The sequence below is a fragment of the Lampetra fluviatilis genome, chromosome 6 (genome assembly GCF_964198595.1).
Source record: "Lampetra fluviatilis chromosome 6, kcLamFluv1.1, whole genome shotgun sequence".
In the NCBI taxonomy this organism is placed as follows: domain Eukaryota; kingdom Metazoa; phylum Chordata; class Hyperoartia; order Petromyzontiformes; family Petromyzontidae; genus Lampetra; species Lampetra fluviatilis.
This window is the reverse complement of record NC_136280.1, coordinates 13,745,641-13,760,847: the sequence shown is the minus strand read 5'-3', so window position 1 is coordinate 13,760,847 and position 15,207 is coordinate 13,745,641. Positions and strand designations below refer to the sequence as shown.

General features: G+C 49.0%; 1 protein-coding gene across 1 annotated transcript in view; it reads right to left on the bottom strand.

Annotated features, from left to right (window-relative positions):
- Positions 1–1,067: 1,067 nt before the first annotated feature.
- The window catches only part of ABCF1 (ATP binding cassette subfamily F member 1), a 28,161-nt gene continuing 14,021 nt past the window's right edge, over positions 1,068–15,207 (bottom strand). The window contains exons 14-25 of the mRNA XM_078857794.1: positions 14,780–14,928; positions 13,389–13,472; positions 12,580–12,704; positions 11,478–11,590; positions 10,610–10,778; positions 9,502–9,576; positions 8,960–9,030; positions 7,567–7,599; positions 6,767–6,935; positions 4,203–4,267; positions 3,604–3,676; positions 1,068–2,162 (exon numbers count right to left, since the gene is read on the bottom strand). Of these exons, the coding sequence (XP_078713920.1) occupies positions 1,879–2,162; positions 3,604–3,676; positions 4,203–4,267; positions 6,767–6,935; positions 7,567–7,599; positions 8,960–9,030; positions 9,502–9,576; positions 10,610–10,778; positions 11,478–11,590; positions 12,580–12,704; positions 13,389–13,472; positions 14,780–14,928 (1,410 nt within the window). The 3' untranslated portion in view covers positions 1,068–1,878. The remainder of the gene's footprint in view (positions 2,163–3,603; positions 3,677–4,202; positions 4,268–6,766; positions 6,936–7,566; positions 7,600–8,959; positions 9,031–9,501; positions 9,577–10,609; positions 10,779–11,477; positions 11,591–12,579; positions 12,705–13,388; positions 13,473–14,779; positions 14,929–15,207) is intronic.

Below are 15,207 nucleotides of genomic sequence, written 5' to 3'. Positions count from 1 at the left end.
TTACATGTTCAACTTTCAGGAGTCATGAAATAGCTTGCAAAACAGCTTCCACACGGATGACTGCAACAACTTAATTCCGCAGTCTCTAAATTCCACGGTGAATGACACCTTTTAAATTTTGACCAAATTAATAACTCAAATCGGCAGCCTTTATGGACCGCAATGATGTTTGACCAGGCGCTCAAACCGTCAACATAACCCTAATCGGCCATTATCCACTGCTGGATGATCGGCCTCCCCAAAATCGAAAAAGCCTCATGTCATAATCCACATCCCCTGCTGCGGGTGAGTTGATCTCACCTCCCATTAGCACGGTTGGCTACGTACGGTGGGAAAGAAATTCAACATACATCACTCCGTTTGTCTGCCCTCTTCGTCGTTTCCTCCTAGCAAAGGACATATTTGTAAACATTGTAACGTTGTAACCCTTAGGCTTTCGCGACCAATATAAAATCCGAATTGTTTTTTGGGTCAGATCGCCCCAGTATGTCGTAAACCCTCCTCCACCCGACACAGCTAAGTCACGTGAACAAACGTGCCAATACCTGCTTCAGCAGCACACCGCCGGTGTTAGGAGTGATCCAGTTTCAACCAGCATTAGCGGACAGTTGCTACAAATATGAAAATATCATATCTAACAATTGTAACCATCATTTATTCAAACACATTGAACTTTATGTACCACTTCCCGTTCTCTTGTGGGTGCACATTGATGACATCACACCACCTACTAAAGGCCCATGGCGTGAGAGGACATTTTCGGGTTTCCAGAAACTTCCTGATGATGCTGGTTGTGACCATCAGTGAAACACCAAACCAACTTGATGTGTGGATTGCTCGCCAACACACTGATTTGCTTAAGCAGTCGTACACCAGCCCATTTGTCCAAGTGGAAATTTTATTAATTGGCTGTTGAGTGGAAAAAGGCTCAGCACACATTTTACTTTAGAGATATGACGCAAAAATCAATCATTAATTGTGACTCCAGCGATTGTAGTTTTCAAGTGCAAAGTGTTTATAATCATTCACTTCAAGAACGCGGGTTGTCAAAGAACTAAACGACACGGTTTAGACTTTCTTGCCATGTTTATTAGATGCAGTCATTACACGATCGTGCGAGGGACATTGGAAATGGCTAACACTGACAGATTGCGCTAAAAGGATTGTGCCGACGGTGAGTGTACAAGGAGCTGTTGAGGGCTTGAGAAGACGGCTACTGTTGATCACCGTGTGAGGTGACAGCTTACGTAGGCTGTCGAGTTGTGTCCAAAACTTGTGTTGAGAGATTGGTTTGAGTGGCCTGCATTATAGCGCTGGGTCTATTGCTTACGTTGACAGCTTGCGGAATGAAAAAATGAAGTTGTTTTGCTGGGTTGCATTTACACCTTAAATTTACCACTTGTGCTGGCAGACTAAATTAAGGCTCATGTCGATACATTTGTGTTGCTGTGCCGAGAGCTTGTGGGGACAGTGACAGCTTGTGTTCAGTGTGTATTGAGAGATTGTGTAAGCAGTGTGATCAAATATGTTTGAGCTTGCGTTGATGACGTTTAGTGAAGGATTGTATTGAGTGTGTCGACAGCATGTGGTGAAGGATTGTATTTAGAGGTTGTGCTTACGGTTGTGGTGACAGCATGTGATAACAGCATGTGGCGACAGTTGTGTGTTCCTGACCGATGCTAAAAGCTCATGTTGACAGCTTACATCAACAGCCTGCACTGTGTTCTTGCGTTACAGGCATTTGTTACAGTCTTTATTGCCCAGGGCTTAGGAGGGGAGACCGGGGTTTACAATCCACCAGACCAAGGCACTGGCCAAAGCCTCGCTTCATGAGCTGCACTTGTGCAGACGGTGGTGCGTCATCGGAGACCTGTGCCATCACGGCTTGGAGGTGCCCGTGCCAGCAGCAGCCGTGCCGGTGGCCGTGCCGGTGGCCGCGCCGGTGGCCACACCGGCGGCCGCACCGGCAGCCGCATTGGCAGCCGTCTGTTTGGCCGTGACGGAAGCCGTGGCGATGATCTTCTCGCCGAGCGACTCCAGCACCTCGCGCTTGTAGTCCTCGAAGTCGCCCTCCACCTGGTTCACAGTTGACTCCTCCACCACCCAGAGCTGGCAATTCGTCTCCGTTATGAGCCGAGCATCGTGACTCACGATCACGACACCTAGATGTGAGCACGCACGCAAGCACGAGGATAAAGATTAAGCATTAAGCTTTATACTCCATTTCTGAAACCGTACTGTGATCTGAATACGTGTCACGTGTGTTCGAGCTAAGGGCAGAGTAGAGCCAGGAGGGGGGGCTAGGGGTGGGGCTAATAATAGCAGCGTTGCTGCATCACAGACACGCACTCTCGTTTAATGTGTGTGATATAACCGGCACAGCTGGGGGTTCTACAATGGAAAACCACTGAGGTGTGCCAAGCTGGCTTGGAATGGCCCCGGCCCAGGTTGGTTGTACAGTGGATAAAAAAGGTAACAGTGACAAGTGCTGTTAGAATGGAGGGCACAAAGAAGTGACGTGGCTAAAGTACAGCACACAAAGAACTGACGCTGAGCCGTCTTATTTTATTCTCTGCAGTGCTGATTTTCAACGCACTTCCACACTGGTGGACAGTGAACTACACAAGGCATTGTGAACTGTTCTTTGCCATGTTTGGTGTACGCGGTTGTCTCAGGAGTGTAAAAGTTATTGTTGGGCCAATTCAATCTAGGGGCGCCCAAAGATAGGTTCATTTCCCATGGTGAAGAATCAAATGCAGGTCACTTGGATCAGAGCGTAGTACGTGAATCACTATGTCACAGCTCTGCGCAACAAGCACCGCATCCACCATTCACAACTAGGTTGCGGTGACATAACCACAGCACTTGTGCCAGGCTGGGTGCACTTTGAGACCATGTTCGCTGACAGCAAGTCACAGTACAAACCCAGGAGTTATGGGTTAACTGAATAACATGACAACATGCACAAACCCACAGACTTGGGTTCTCACCTGATTAAAAAAACGTTGAAACATTTACTCACAAATGCACACATAGATAACCCACTTGGGACTTATAAATTGCCATAGCAAGTGACGCATTGCGCCAAGGAATAGCGAGGTCAGTAATACGGCCATTTTTCCCTTCCCAGTGCTGATGTTTCAGTTTTCAGTTTCATTTATTAGGATTTACCCTGTGAGCCATTCGGCTCTTGATTTGGGTGCAACCGCAACAAACAATAAAATTTCAAGATACGCCGAAAATTCATTGTACACAAATCTAAACATCACATACGTAAACAATAAAATCCTACAGAAAAAGCACCACCCGTCCATGCTGCGTACAAAAAGTGCAAAAAATCCCATTTCGATGTTTGATCCCAATAACAATCATAATACAATACAGATTAAAATTTTAAGTATAACTCTAAACTAAATCAAATGTGTGAACATGTGTGACATCAGCACTGGGATATCGACTTGAGGGAACCTGATTATCTGGGATTACCAGGACCATTCCACAGCCAAACCCTGGCTGTTACAATAACCCTGAGGATGAGGAGATCAAGGCAGCAGCTACAAGGTAATCTCCTGACATGCTCTAAATCACACCCACACCCCTCACCTCCTTTGTACTGGTTGATGGCTTCACCGAGGGCATCAATGGACTCTATGTCCAGGTTGTTTGTCGGTTCATCCTGCGCACACACACAGCATGCGTAGGGACAATGTCATTGATTGACCCCTTATCTGGATGTGAACTTGCAACCTGCAGATTGTGAGTCCAGCGCTATGCCGGTGCCATTCTGGAGCTGTTGTGGCTGTGATATGAACTGCATGTTGTGTTGTAAACGAGTTCAGTGTCTTTATAGTCGGGTGGCTCAGGGTTCAGAGCACCAAGCCGGTAGCAATGATTTCCTGAGTTCTAATCCAGGTTTCGGCTGGCGATGATTAAACCGGGTTCTCTGAGTTAATGTCGCACCCTGGTCAATAACGAATGAATACATTTTCCCAATGTGTTTATGTTATGTTCATGCTGTGGCTTATTAAATTGTGTTTATGCTGTGTTTATGTTGTAGCTAAGTTAAGATTTTGTTAATACTGTGTTTATGCTTTGGCTGAGCTTAGATTGTGTTTATGCTGTGTGTATGTTACAGTTGAGTTAAGAGCTTGTTTAAGCTGTCTTCATGTTGTAGCTGTGTGCACTGGGTTGTTGTTTTTTACCAATATGAGGATATCTGGCTCTCGACAGCTCAGCTCCGCAAACACCACTCGGGCCTTTTGCCCGCCTGGATGAAAGGGGGACAGCCACAAACGCACGGATATATACACATACAACCCAACATATACACACAGCCACTGAGCGTGCCATGTGATGGGGTGTGTGAGGCATGGTATGGTCATTGTGTGGTGTGTGGGTGGGTTGTGCAGTGTGAGTGTGTGTTATATATGTGGAATGGGAAGTGTACATGGTATGTGTGGTGTACGTGGCATGGTCGGTCTATGTGGTGTATGTGTAGTATGTGGTGTGTGCAGTGTGCGCGGTGTATGTGCAGTGTGCGCGGTGTATGTGGTGTGTGCGCTATTACAGTTTGAACCCCCTACCTCCTCGTGGTGCCGGACGGCAATGCTGTGATGGGCAGTACCGAGGGGGGAGGGCCAACTTAAATTGGAAACTCCACTCATGGCGTCTGTAACCACCACAGCGGCCAAATGGGGGCTGTGGACTGGTGCGAGGGGCTGGTAACCCCTCCACCTTCAATTAATTACCACTAAACTACGAGTTAAAACATTTATTAAGCTTGTGCCGGAGGCCCCGGGGGGACAGGCATCTATGACGTCTCCTGGCCAAACCCCTTACCCTCGGGGCTCCTCCAGAAACAACAAAAAAACACTACGTGTGGCCACGTAGAATGTTCGAATGCTCACTGCGGAGGAGAGGCTACCACTCCTCTGTCGGGAGCTGGACTGGTACCGCCTGGATCTCTGTGGCATTCAGGGGGTCTGGTGGACAGGCACTGGCTCGTGCCACCACGAGGGGTGGACAGTCCTCTACTCGGGACAGGAGACTGCCAAACAACAGGGAGTAGCTCTTCTTCTGAACAAAAGAATGAAGGGGGAGTGGGAGCGTGACGGTGAGTTGTGGCAAGCTGTAAGCCCCAGACGACGTTGGGCTCGCCTTCCCATCAACCAGAGGCAAGGAGTGGTGGTCGTGGTTACTTATGCCCCCACCGAAGATGCAGGCAAGGCCGATGAGTCAGATGCCTTCTATGACCTCCTGTCACAGGTGCTAGCTAAAGTGATCCCTCGGGATAGAGTCATCCTGTTGGGTGACTTCAATGCCTGAGTTGGTCATGATGTTGGCACCTGGTCTGGAGTGATTGCAAGACATGGGCCAGATCAACTCAATAACAACGGCAGGAGGCTGCTAGATTTTTGTGCAGCCAATGAGCTTGTAATTACCAACACGCTGTTCCGGCATCGGCGCATCCACACAACATCATGGATGCATGCCGGGTCCAAGCAAGAACATCTGCTGGACTACATAGTGATGGACCAGCGGATGCGAGCCCATGTCCTTGACACCAAGACCTACCGTGGAGCTGATCTGCCCTCTGACCATCGACTCGTCATCTGTAAGATGCACCTGCCATTCTTCCACTCCGGTGGAGGATGTACACTCAGGACCCGATTCAAACCCATAGTGGCATGGTCTCAGCTAGCTGATGAAAGTTGCAAGCGAGAATTTCATAATCGCTTGCGGCTGGGGTTGACATCGTTCCTGACTCATCCTGATGTCGAGGGGAAATGGACGAGGTTTAGGACTGTGGCTCATGCAGCTGCAATGGCTGCTTTGGGTACGCGGTCCAGACCTCCCCAGAGACCCTGGCTGACAGAAGAGGTGTTCATGCTGGCTGAGAAAAAGCGACAGGCCCACTTTCATCAACTACAGCATCCCACGTCTGAAAATGACGAGGCTTACCGCAGACTTCGTTTGGAGGTTCGTGAGACGCTGCAAGGATGGGTGGTGGTTACAGGTTGCTGGGGAGATGGAGTCTGCCTCAATGGCCCGCGATCACAAATCGCTCTTTAATTCCATCAAAAAAGTAACCTGCAGCTCCTCCGGCAGGCAAGGCTGCATTGGCTGGGTCATGTAGCCCGCATGCCCAGTCACCGCATGCCTAAACAGCTTTTGTTCGGCTGGATCGAGGGGGCTAAATAGGCGCGGCATGGGCTGGAGAAGAGATGGAGTGATGCGGTACAGGAGAATGCGGAGCTGTGTGGACTTGCCGATGACTGGTACCAGCGGTGTCAAGATCGGCCTCTGTGGAGGATGCTCGTGAATGACGCTACTGGGCAGTTGGAGGCAGTCGTCCTCCAACAACAACGGAGGGGGGAGGAGCGACGCTCACAACAACGAGCGGAGCGCCGGGTGGCGAAAGCACAGCAAGTTGGCACAGTAGGGGGCACATGTGGTGCATCAGCCAGTCATCTCAGTCGTCTCAGTCAGTCGACCCGTGGAACCTGGGTCTGCCCCGTTACCTCCTGCCAGTGGGCATTCAAGACTTCACGGGGCCTCAACGTGCACATAGCCTAGCACAAGCGTCGTGGTGACGTCACCGCCACTTAGTGGCAAATGGCGGTTGTTGTTGTTGTTATTATAGTTTTGAGTCTGCAGTGAATGCGTTGTATATGGTGTGTGCATTGAACATGGTGTATGCGGTGTGCATTATATACGCGGTGTATGCGGTGTTGTATGCATTGCGGGCGGTGTGTGTGTCTCCTACCGGACAGCTTGTTGATCTGGATGGTGTGCGCATGGCTCTCCAGGCCGAAGCGTCCCAGGCGCTTGCGCGCCTCCTGGTAGGGCAGGTTGAAGCAGCGCTGCAGGTACTCAGTGGCAGTCTCCTCCATGGCCAGCTGATCCGCGTACTGCTGGTTGAAAAAGCCGATCTTCTGCTCGCACACACAGGACACGTGCAGACACACCAGCGTTAACATTAAAATCACTGCTGTTTTCAGTCTTCATCATCGTCGTCGTCGTCACCACGACTTTCGTCATCATCGGTGTCGGAATTGCTGGGGTCAGTGGTGACGACACTCCGTAGAATAAGCAAAAGCTCAAAGCCCCAAGGAGCTCAAGGTCCCTGGTTTCAGGGGAAATAAATCAACGTGTGCCACATACCAACTCAGTAGATCTATATGCATGTGATGTCGTGGTCTCCTATCCCTACATCTCCATCGCAAATGTCTTACACTCCACATCTGTGCTGTGTGTGTGTGTCACTCTTCTCTCAGCCGTACATCTGTCTCTTGTCTCCATCACTTACACCTCACTACATTTATATATTTTTTACACCATTCATCTCTACATCTGTCGCTTGTCTACATACCTTCTCTCCTCTCACTAAGTCTCTGCTGTCTACATTTCCATCTGTCATATCGTATTTTTTTTTATCTCGACACCTTTTGTTATCTTACTAAGAATTGACTAAAATTAAGCATTGACCAGGGTGTTGGGCAGGGGCTGTGTTGTGAGTGTAGGGTGGGTGGGACAAGCGAGATGTTGTGGGGGGTGACCACTCACCAGACGGTGATTTTTCCTGCGTTCACCTTTATTCTGCAGTGCACACACACACATACGCACACGTGGTTAAATATACACGCACGCCCACAAATAAAACACGTGGTTAAATGAACCTTATGGCAGGGCCCCAGGGTTCAATAAGCTCCCGGCTCTCGCATAAACTGGCATTGCGACGTCATTTTATGTCTGTTGAAGGCAAACGATACGGCAATCTATTCCTCTGGACGAGCTCTACACGATGCGCTAATCAAAGTTTTGTTTATGACTACGGAAATTTTGGCAACGACAGGTGCTTGGTGAATGATCCGCGCCAGGTGGATCGCGGCGTTGATGTACGCGGTGGGACGGAGTCGCCAAAAAATTATTAATTAATTACGATTATTCGGGACCCCGGGGTCCCGCCATAAGGTTCAAATCTATACGCACACAAAACACACGGGTAAATATACACGCTCACACACACAAGGTTGAATATAAAAACACACAAAACACATGGTTAAGTATACACACACGGTTAAATATATATACAAAGAAAAAGATCCCCTATATAGCCTTAACAGACTGTAGGGGAAAGTGCTGTTTGCGAGCACCTATGAAGGCCGGCACAGGAAAACAAAGGGGTGGGTGGTCAGCACCACCCTTGACCGCCTTTGTCTCCCCCAGAGGGGATGTTTACACTATGCACAAGGTCCTAATTTGAGGTTGAGTCGACCTAGGGGAGGCCTGGGACCAATTCTGATAACCGTCACTGGTGTTGGCCATGAGCGGGAATCGAACTTGGGTCGCTGGGTTCGTAGCGCAGTGCACTAAACACTACACTGCACACACACAAAAAGCACATGGGCAATTATATACACACACTCTGTGGGGAGCGGTAGTGTCGTGGTTAGCGCTATGCTACAAACCCCAGTGACCCCAGTGACCCCAGTTAGATTTCTACTCACAGCCAACACCAGCGACAATGATCTGAACTAGTCCTGGGCATCTCCTAGGTCGATTTAAACTCAAATGACTACCTGAAGCGCTGTGTAAATTTTGCCCCCCCTGCATCCCTCCTCCCTGGATCTTACCCTATATAATCGCTTGTCACATACAGCTCTCTCTGCCCACTACAGTAAAATATGTTTTGCTGTGGTTGTCCCACCTGATGACGAAAGCTTGTGTTGCCTCCGAAACGTTGTGATTTAGTTAATTATTTTATTTTATTTTCATCTACGTGACTTTACCGAAAGAACCAAAGAGTATGAGTGTAGAGACAAAGGCCGTCAGGCATGGTGCTGGCCACTCACCCCTTCATGTGCCGTGCCGGCCTTCACAGGTGCCCGCTAACAGCACTAGCCCCAACAGTCTGTTACATGCTGTACGGGGGATCTTTGTCTTTGTGCATGCGTACCGGTTCTAGTGCCGCGGTGAGCAGTCCCAGCAGTGTACTCTTCCCCACGCCGTTCGGACCCACGATGGAGACTGCGCACGGGCGAACACACGGCAGTGAATGGTGCTGCAGTGGTACCGTTGTGTTTTAACAGGGTGCACTGCGAATTACCATGGCCTACTACGGTGTGCTGCAGTGGTGCGCTGCTGTTTATTACAATTGACTTCAGTAAGCTGCGTTTCATGGTGGTGCAATGCACTTCACTCTGGTGGGTTGTAGCTCACTGTGGCGTGTTATGACGTATCGGTAATCGTGGCGTGATGTGGTTCACCGTGGTGTGCTGTGTGTTTGTGGATTGTGGTGTATGGAGGAGTGCTGTGGTCACACTGTGGTGTGTGCAGGAGTGCTATGGCTACTCTGGTAAATGGAGGAGTGCTATTATCCACTGTGGAAAACAGTAGTGCGGTGGTCACACTCTGGCGTACAGAGTTGTGCTGTTAACCACTGAGGTGTATGGTAGTATTATTGTGCATGAAAGGCTGTAGAGTTTTACGAGAACTCACTGCGAGACTCCAAGTCCAACCCAAAGTCCACGTTCTTGAAGAGCAGGGGATGGCCCTCATAGCCAAAGTCAACCCCTGCATGGGCACACACACACCAGACAGATCCTCCATTTAGCCTTAACAGACTTTTGAGCAAATGCTCTTCGCGAGCAACTATGAAAGAACAGCACTATCCTGTGTATGGCATGACATGCAGTTTGCCTTCTAAATACCAGGCTAATTCAGTGGGGTGGGGTACGTTGGCATGTTCGTTATATGAATAAACCCTAATTATGTCCATTAAGACCAAATTTTGCCCATTTATACAGCTCGTAATATAATCAATAACGTATTTTTTTTGCTTTGTATGAAACACATAGTTTAAAAATCACCACTGAAACCACCGAAAATTACAAGCCAATTTAGGAATGAACAATCGAATGCCACGAAAGTTGCTGTACAGTACGTAACCATACTGGGACTGTGCTTGCGCGTCCCGTTGCTGCATAGCGCGAAGATGGAGCTATTCCTGGGTTTTTTTCCACAATGTATTTTATGTTTTTGGGTCCGCAAAGAAAATACCTGTCGGCTCTCGCGACAAATATTATCCATAATAAGTTTTTTTTTTATTAGATCGCGCAAATATAAGTGTACAAGTATACACGTGTAGAAATGTGCACCTGATAGGATGAAAGGGATGACATCACCTTTACTATATTTAAGACCAAAACAGGAAGACGTCTTCACAATTCTGGGAAATCGCCCGATGAAGCTGGCTGTAATCACCAGTGAAACGTCGTGCTCGAATTATAAATGCCGTGGGTTTGTGGTTTTACTCTCCAACACCATGGTGTGCTGTTAGTAGTAACTAACTGGCACGTTTTGTTTACGTGACAAACCTTACTAATTGGCTGTGGCAGGTGGTGGTGGGTTAACGACACGTTTATATTTACACGATCTAACCCAAGAAAACCTTTATTATGAAAATATACCCGTTCCCTTATTTGCGGGACACGGTATTATGCACGGCCATGGAAACCCCTGAGGACTTGCTGTGCCACAGCGAGCTGCACAGAGCCACGGCAAAGCAGCGCGACGCCGTACCGCGCCGCGGCCGCGCTCTCCTCACCGTGCAGGCCGAGGATGGGCGGGGAGAGCGGCGGCGGGTTGGGGAAGGTGAACTTGACCGTGTACTCGCGCGGTCGCGCCAGCAGGCCCTGCGGGGCGCCCTCCTCCTCCTTCTTGCCGGTGCGACCCTTCTGCTGCTTCCGTGTCAGCGCCTCCTTCGTCTGCTTCTCCTGCGTGGGGCCAACATGGGCGCGTGAGCGGGAGGGCAGGGTGGGTGGGTGGGTGGATGGGTGGTATGGCAGGAGAGAGGGCAGGCGGGTGGACGGACGGACGGGCAGAAGGGTGGGAAACGACGGTGGGCGGGTGGGTGTGGGAGAGAGAAATATTTAGGGAGCATGGCATATCGCGCTCTTCATACAAAGCATCCCGGGGCGATTTATAATGAAAACTCAGGACCATCCCTCCCGGAGATAGACAAGAGGTAATCACTGCTCTACGGAACTTGATAAGCTGACTTGGCGTGTGTAGGTTATTTTGTTTGGAAGATTTTGTAATGTGCACTTCCCCTCCACCAATTAGCACGGTTGGCTCCATACAGTGCAAAAGAAGTTCAACATAACTCCCCCCCCCACCCTTTTTTCCCCTTTACTTCTGTCCCTGTTTCCTTACCGACATTCCCGCTTGCAGTCCCTATAGCACTGAATACGGACTTTGGTCCGTGGAATTGTTGTACCCCTACCCCTCTCTTATTACGGTTGTGCCTTTTACCAGGCTCTTGCCAAATAAAAAAAACAATAATAATTTTTTTTTACTCTCGACAGGGCCTGCATTCCCGATATGTGGCGTATCAAAGGCAGGGATCCCAACAACTGAAGGCCCTTGCCGTGCTGCGTTGTGCCAAACCTCTCCCAACAGAGCACCCCACGCACCGCCTGCTTCGTGGATTTTCCGCCAGCCTTGAGCTCCTTGAGCCGTCGCTCCTGCTTATCGTAGAGCTTCTGCAGCTCCTTCTGCTTCTGCACATACATCTTCTTGAACGTCACTGCACGTGCCACACATGCCGCACACACACCGGGAGGGACAAAGATAAAGATCCTCCACATAGTCTTAAAAGGCTGCTTGGGCAAGGGCAGTTAGTGAACACCTATTAAGGCCAGAACAGCACTAGATGGGGTGGTGTTGGCAGCACTACACCCGGCTGCCTTTTTATCTCCACTACTAATGATTATCCACCGCGTTATGTTTCATTCCTGATGTTGGTCAAGACAAAGATCCCCCGTATAGCCTTAACATACTTTTGGGGCCAGTGTTGTTAGCGAGCACCTATGAAGGCTGGCACGGTACGATGGGGTGGATGGCCATCACCACGCCCAACTACCTTTGACTCCCTAGTGGCGATGTTAACACACCAAACCAAGTACTCATTTGAGGCTGATCTACCTAGGGGAGGCCCAGGAACAGTTCAGATATTCGTCACTGGTGTTGATCGTGAGCGGGAATCGAAGCTGGTTCACTGGTTTGTAACTGCTGCAATACCGCTCCACAACAGAGGCACGTACACACAAACACACATGCTTGCATTCACACGATCAGGGTAAGGGGGAAAGGTTAACATTATAGGCTTTATAGGCTCATTGGAGGAGTGTGGACACTCATTTGATGGTTCTGAAGAACTAAAGAAGAGTGCTGGGAGCGATGCATTTTTTTATGTTTTAGCTATGTTTTTTTTTTATCGCACTTGCCGAGCACAGGCCCAAAACGCCAAGCGAGCCAACCCCCAACCAGCAGGACTATCCGTAATGGCTCTAACCCTTAACACAACCAAGGAGCTATCAAATCTGCCATCGATCGTAAATTCACATTATTGGTAGTAATATTTTTTAAGATAGGAAACTCTCCCAACTGATCACTCGGGGCTAGGCCCACCTGCCCAGATCCCGTACAATATTTCTAAGTCAAAGCCCGAATCGTTTCCCAAATGATCGGGAGTAAACGGAGACCGATCCGGCAGCAGCGTGACCACACACTCACAGTAGTTGCCGCGGTAGTAGAAAAGCTTCTGGTAGTCGAGGTGGACGATGTCTGTGCACACGTCATCCAGGAAGCTCTGGTCGTGGGACACGATGAGCAGTGTCTTCCGCCACGTCAGCAGGTAGCTGAACAAAGACAAAGATCCTCCGTTATAGCCTTTAGCAGACTGTGAAGGGCAAGAGCTGTTCCTATGAAGGCCGGCAAGTGCAAATGAGGGGGAGGGCAACACGAGGCCTGACCACCATTGTCTCCCCACTGCTGATGTTTGCATACCGCACCAGGTACTTGTTTAAAGCCGAGTCGATTGGCACGGTTGGCTACAGACGTTCAACATACATGCATAGGAGAGAAACAGAAACGGTTCAGATATATTCGTCATTATAATTGGTCGTGAGCGGGAATTGAACTCCGATCTCTGCATAGGTAGCCAAATTTTTTAATTGTCAAATTTGGACCCTGATGCCAGCACACACTGACCAAGTTTTGCGAACGATGCCATGGGATCTTTAACGTCCACTTTGAAGCAGGCAGTGCATAGAAGTATTATACACTGGCAGGAATAACCAGGGCGGCTGCTGGGATTCGAAATCGCAAACTTCTGCAACAAGCGGCAAATGGGCTATACCACTGGGCCATTTGTATGCGCACCTGTGTTTGCACACGTGTGTTGTATGCATCTGTCTTTGTTTGTGTGCGTGCAATTGTTCTCGCGTGCCTTGCCGGCCTTAATAGGTATTTGCTAACAGCACTTGCGTGTGTCAGGCTACATGGAGGGGGGGGTGGAGGGGATCACTGTCTCTCTGACATACTTGTTGAGCCAGATGACGGCATTGAGATCCAGGTGGTTGGTAGGCTCGTCCAGCATGAGCAGCGTCGGCTCCATGAAGAGGGCCCTGAGAGACCGACAAAACCGCACTGCTGCTTGAGGAAAGACGCAATCGACAAAGTAACTTTTAAATCACACCTTCACAGCGTCTGCTTCTTCCCGCTTCCTCTATCACTTTGCCCAAAAATCAACAGCCCCCTCTGTATAAAGTAAATATGGCCACTGCTTCTGTACGGCGTCTTGAGTTGCGGTCGCATTTACACGCCGTATAATTCCAAGTCATATTACACTGCATAGCAAAGCCATATGGAGCTGTGAGAAAAGATCCGCAATGCCTTGCAAACCCTTAATTGTGACAGCAGGTTTACCACTCTAAAAGAGCATGTGGATGAATGTAGGAGTCCAAGGGCAAAGGTTGGCCAGATTTTACCCAACAGATATGTACAAGATATAGCTTTGTAAATGCAGTGCAAATAGGCACGCTGATTCCTACTTTCCTACCACAAGCAGAATAATTCGTGTGAAGTCTTCTGCTCAGATATTTTTGGTCTCTTTTTTTTTAAGCACAAAAGAAACATTCCAAGTGATCTCCTGCTCAAACAAGCAGATTGTGGTGCTCATCTCCCATTTACAGGCCGAGCCAGCGGTGGAAATTCCGCATTAATATGGCATGGGTGAGTCTATCCATAGGACAACTGTTGACTTCCCCACAGAGTGGTACTAATTTTATTCACTCTGGAAGGATGATGGGCTGAGCCAACCCCCAACCAGGATTTTAACTTGTAACTTTCCAATTGCGATCCTGTCTCTCTACCTTCGAGCCACTTGGCCAGTTCTATTTTCAATTTCATAAAAAAAATTCAGGACACCTTCTAAGCCCAAAATTATTTTCAACCATGTTCATATCAAAATCATTCTGTAAATAAAAGTTGACGTATCATATACACCCAGATAGATGGCATTCAAGCATGCACTTAAATTGCCATCATTTTCCTCTCGGAGATCAGTTGGTTCGAATGGTGTTTTAAACAGTAGCTTGGTAGGATACTGGAACAATGTCCCAAACAGAATGAGAATTATTGACAAGATTTAAAATATTTTTTTTTTATAATTCTTCTTATTAACAATAACAGTATATTTGTTTTTTTCTTACTTGTGCATTGTTAAGTATATGTCAGCTCTTTGTTCTTTAGTGAGGATTTAAGAAATACCCAAGCCTGTGCTCTCCGGCTGCCTGGGTGAGAAAAGTAGGCAACGTCATTGCCCAATCCTAGCCCGCTGGCTCGCATCTTCATAAATAAATCTTGCCGCGTGCCGAGCGTCATGTGCCGTGCGCAGCGTGCCACGTGCCGTGAGCCTCTTGCGCCGCGTTACCGTGCCAGCGACACTCGCATGCGCCAGCCCCCGGAGAACTTCTTGGTGGGACGTCCCTGCATCTCGGGGGTGAAGCCCAGACCGGCGAGGATCCTGCGCGCCTTCGCCTCTGCCGCGTCGGCACCCATCGCTCGCAGCTCCTCGATCACCTGACGTGCGCGCGGGACAGCGCAGAGGCCGCGGCGTGCAAGTTACAGTACATGGCGAACGCAGCGCAAGACGAGAGCACGCACGCCGGACTCCACTTGGGTGGAATGTGGAGTTTGTAAGTTCTCACCCTCCGCTGTTCTGCGTGTTTCTCCGGTTTTCCGCCCACAGTTAAAAGGAAAACATTCAGCGGAATTGACATTGGCCAAAACAACCCAATGCTGAAAATGTATCTGCAAATTACTCATTTGGGGTTACACACAGCAGCAATATTTCCCGCC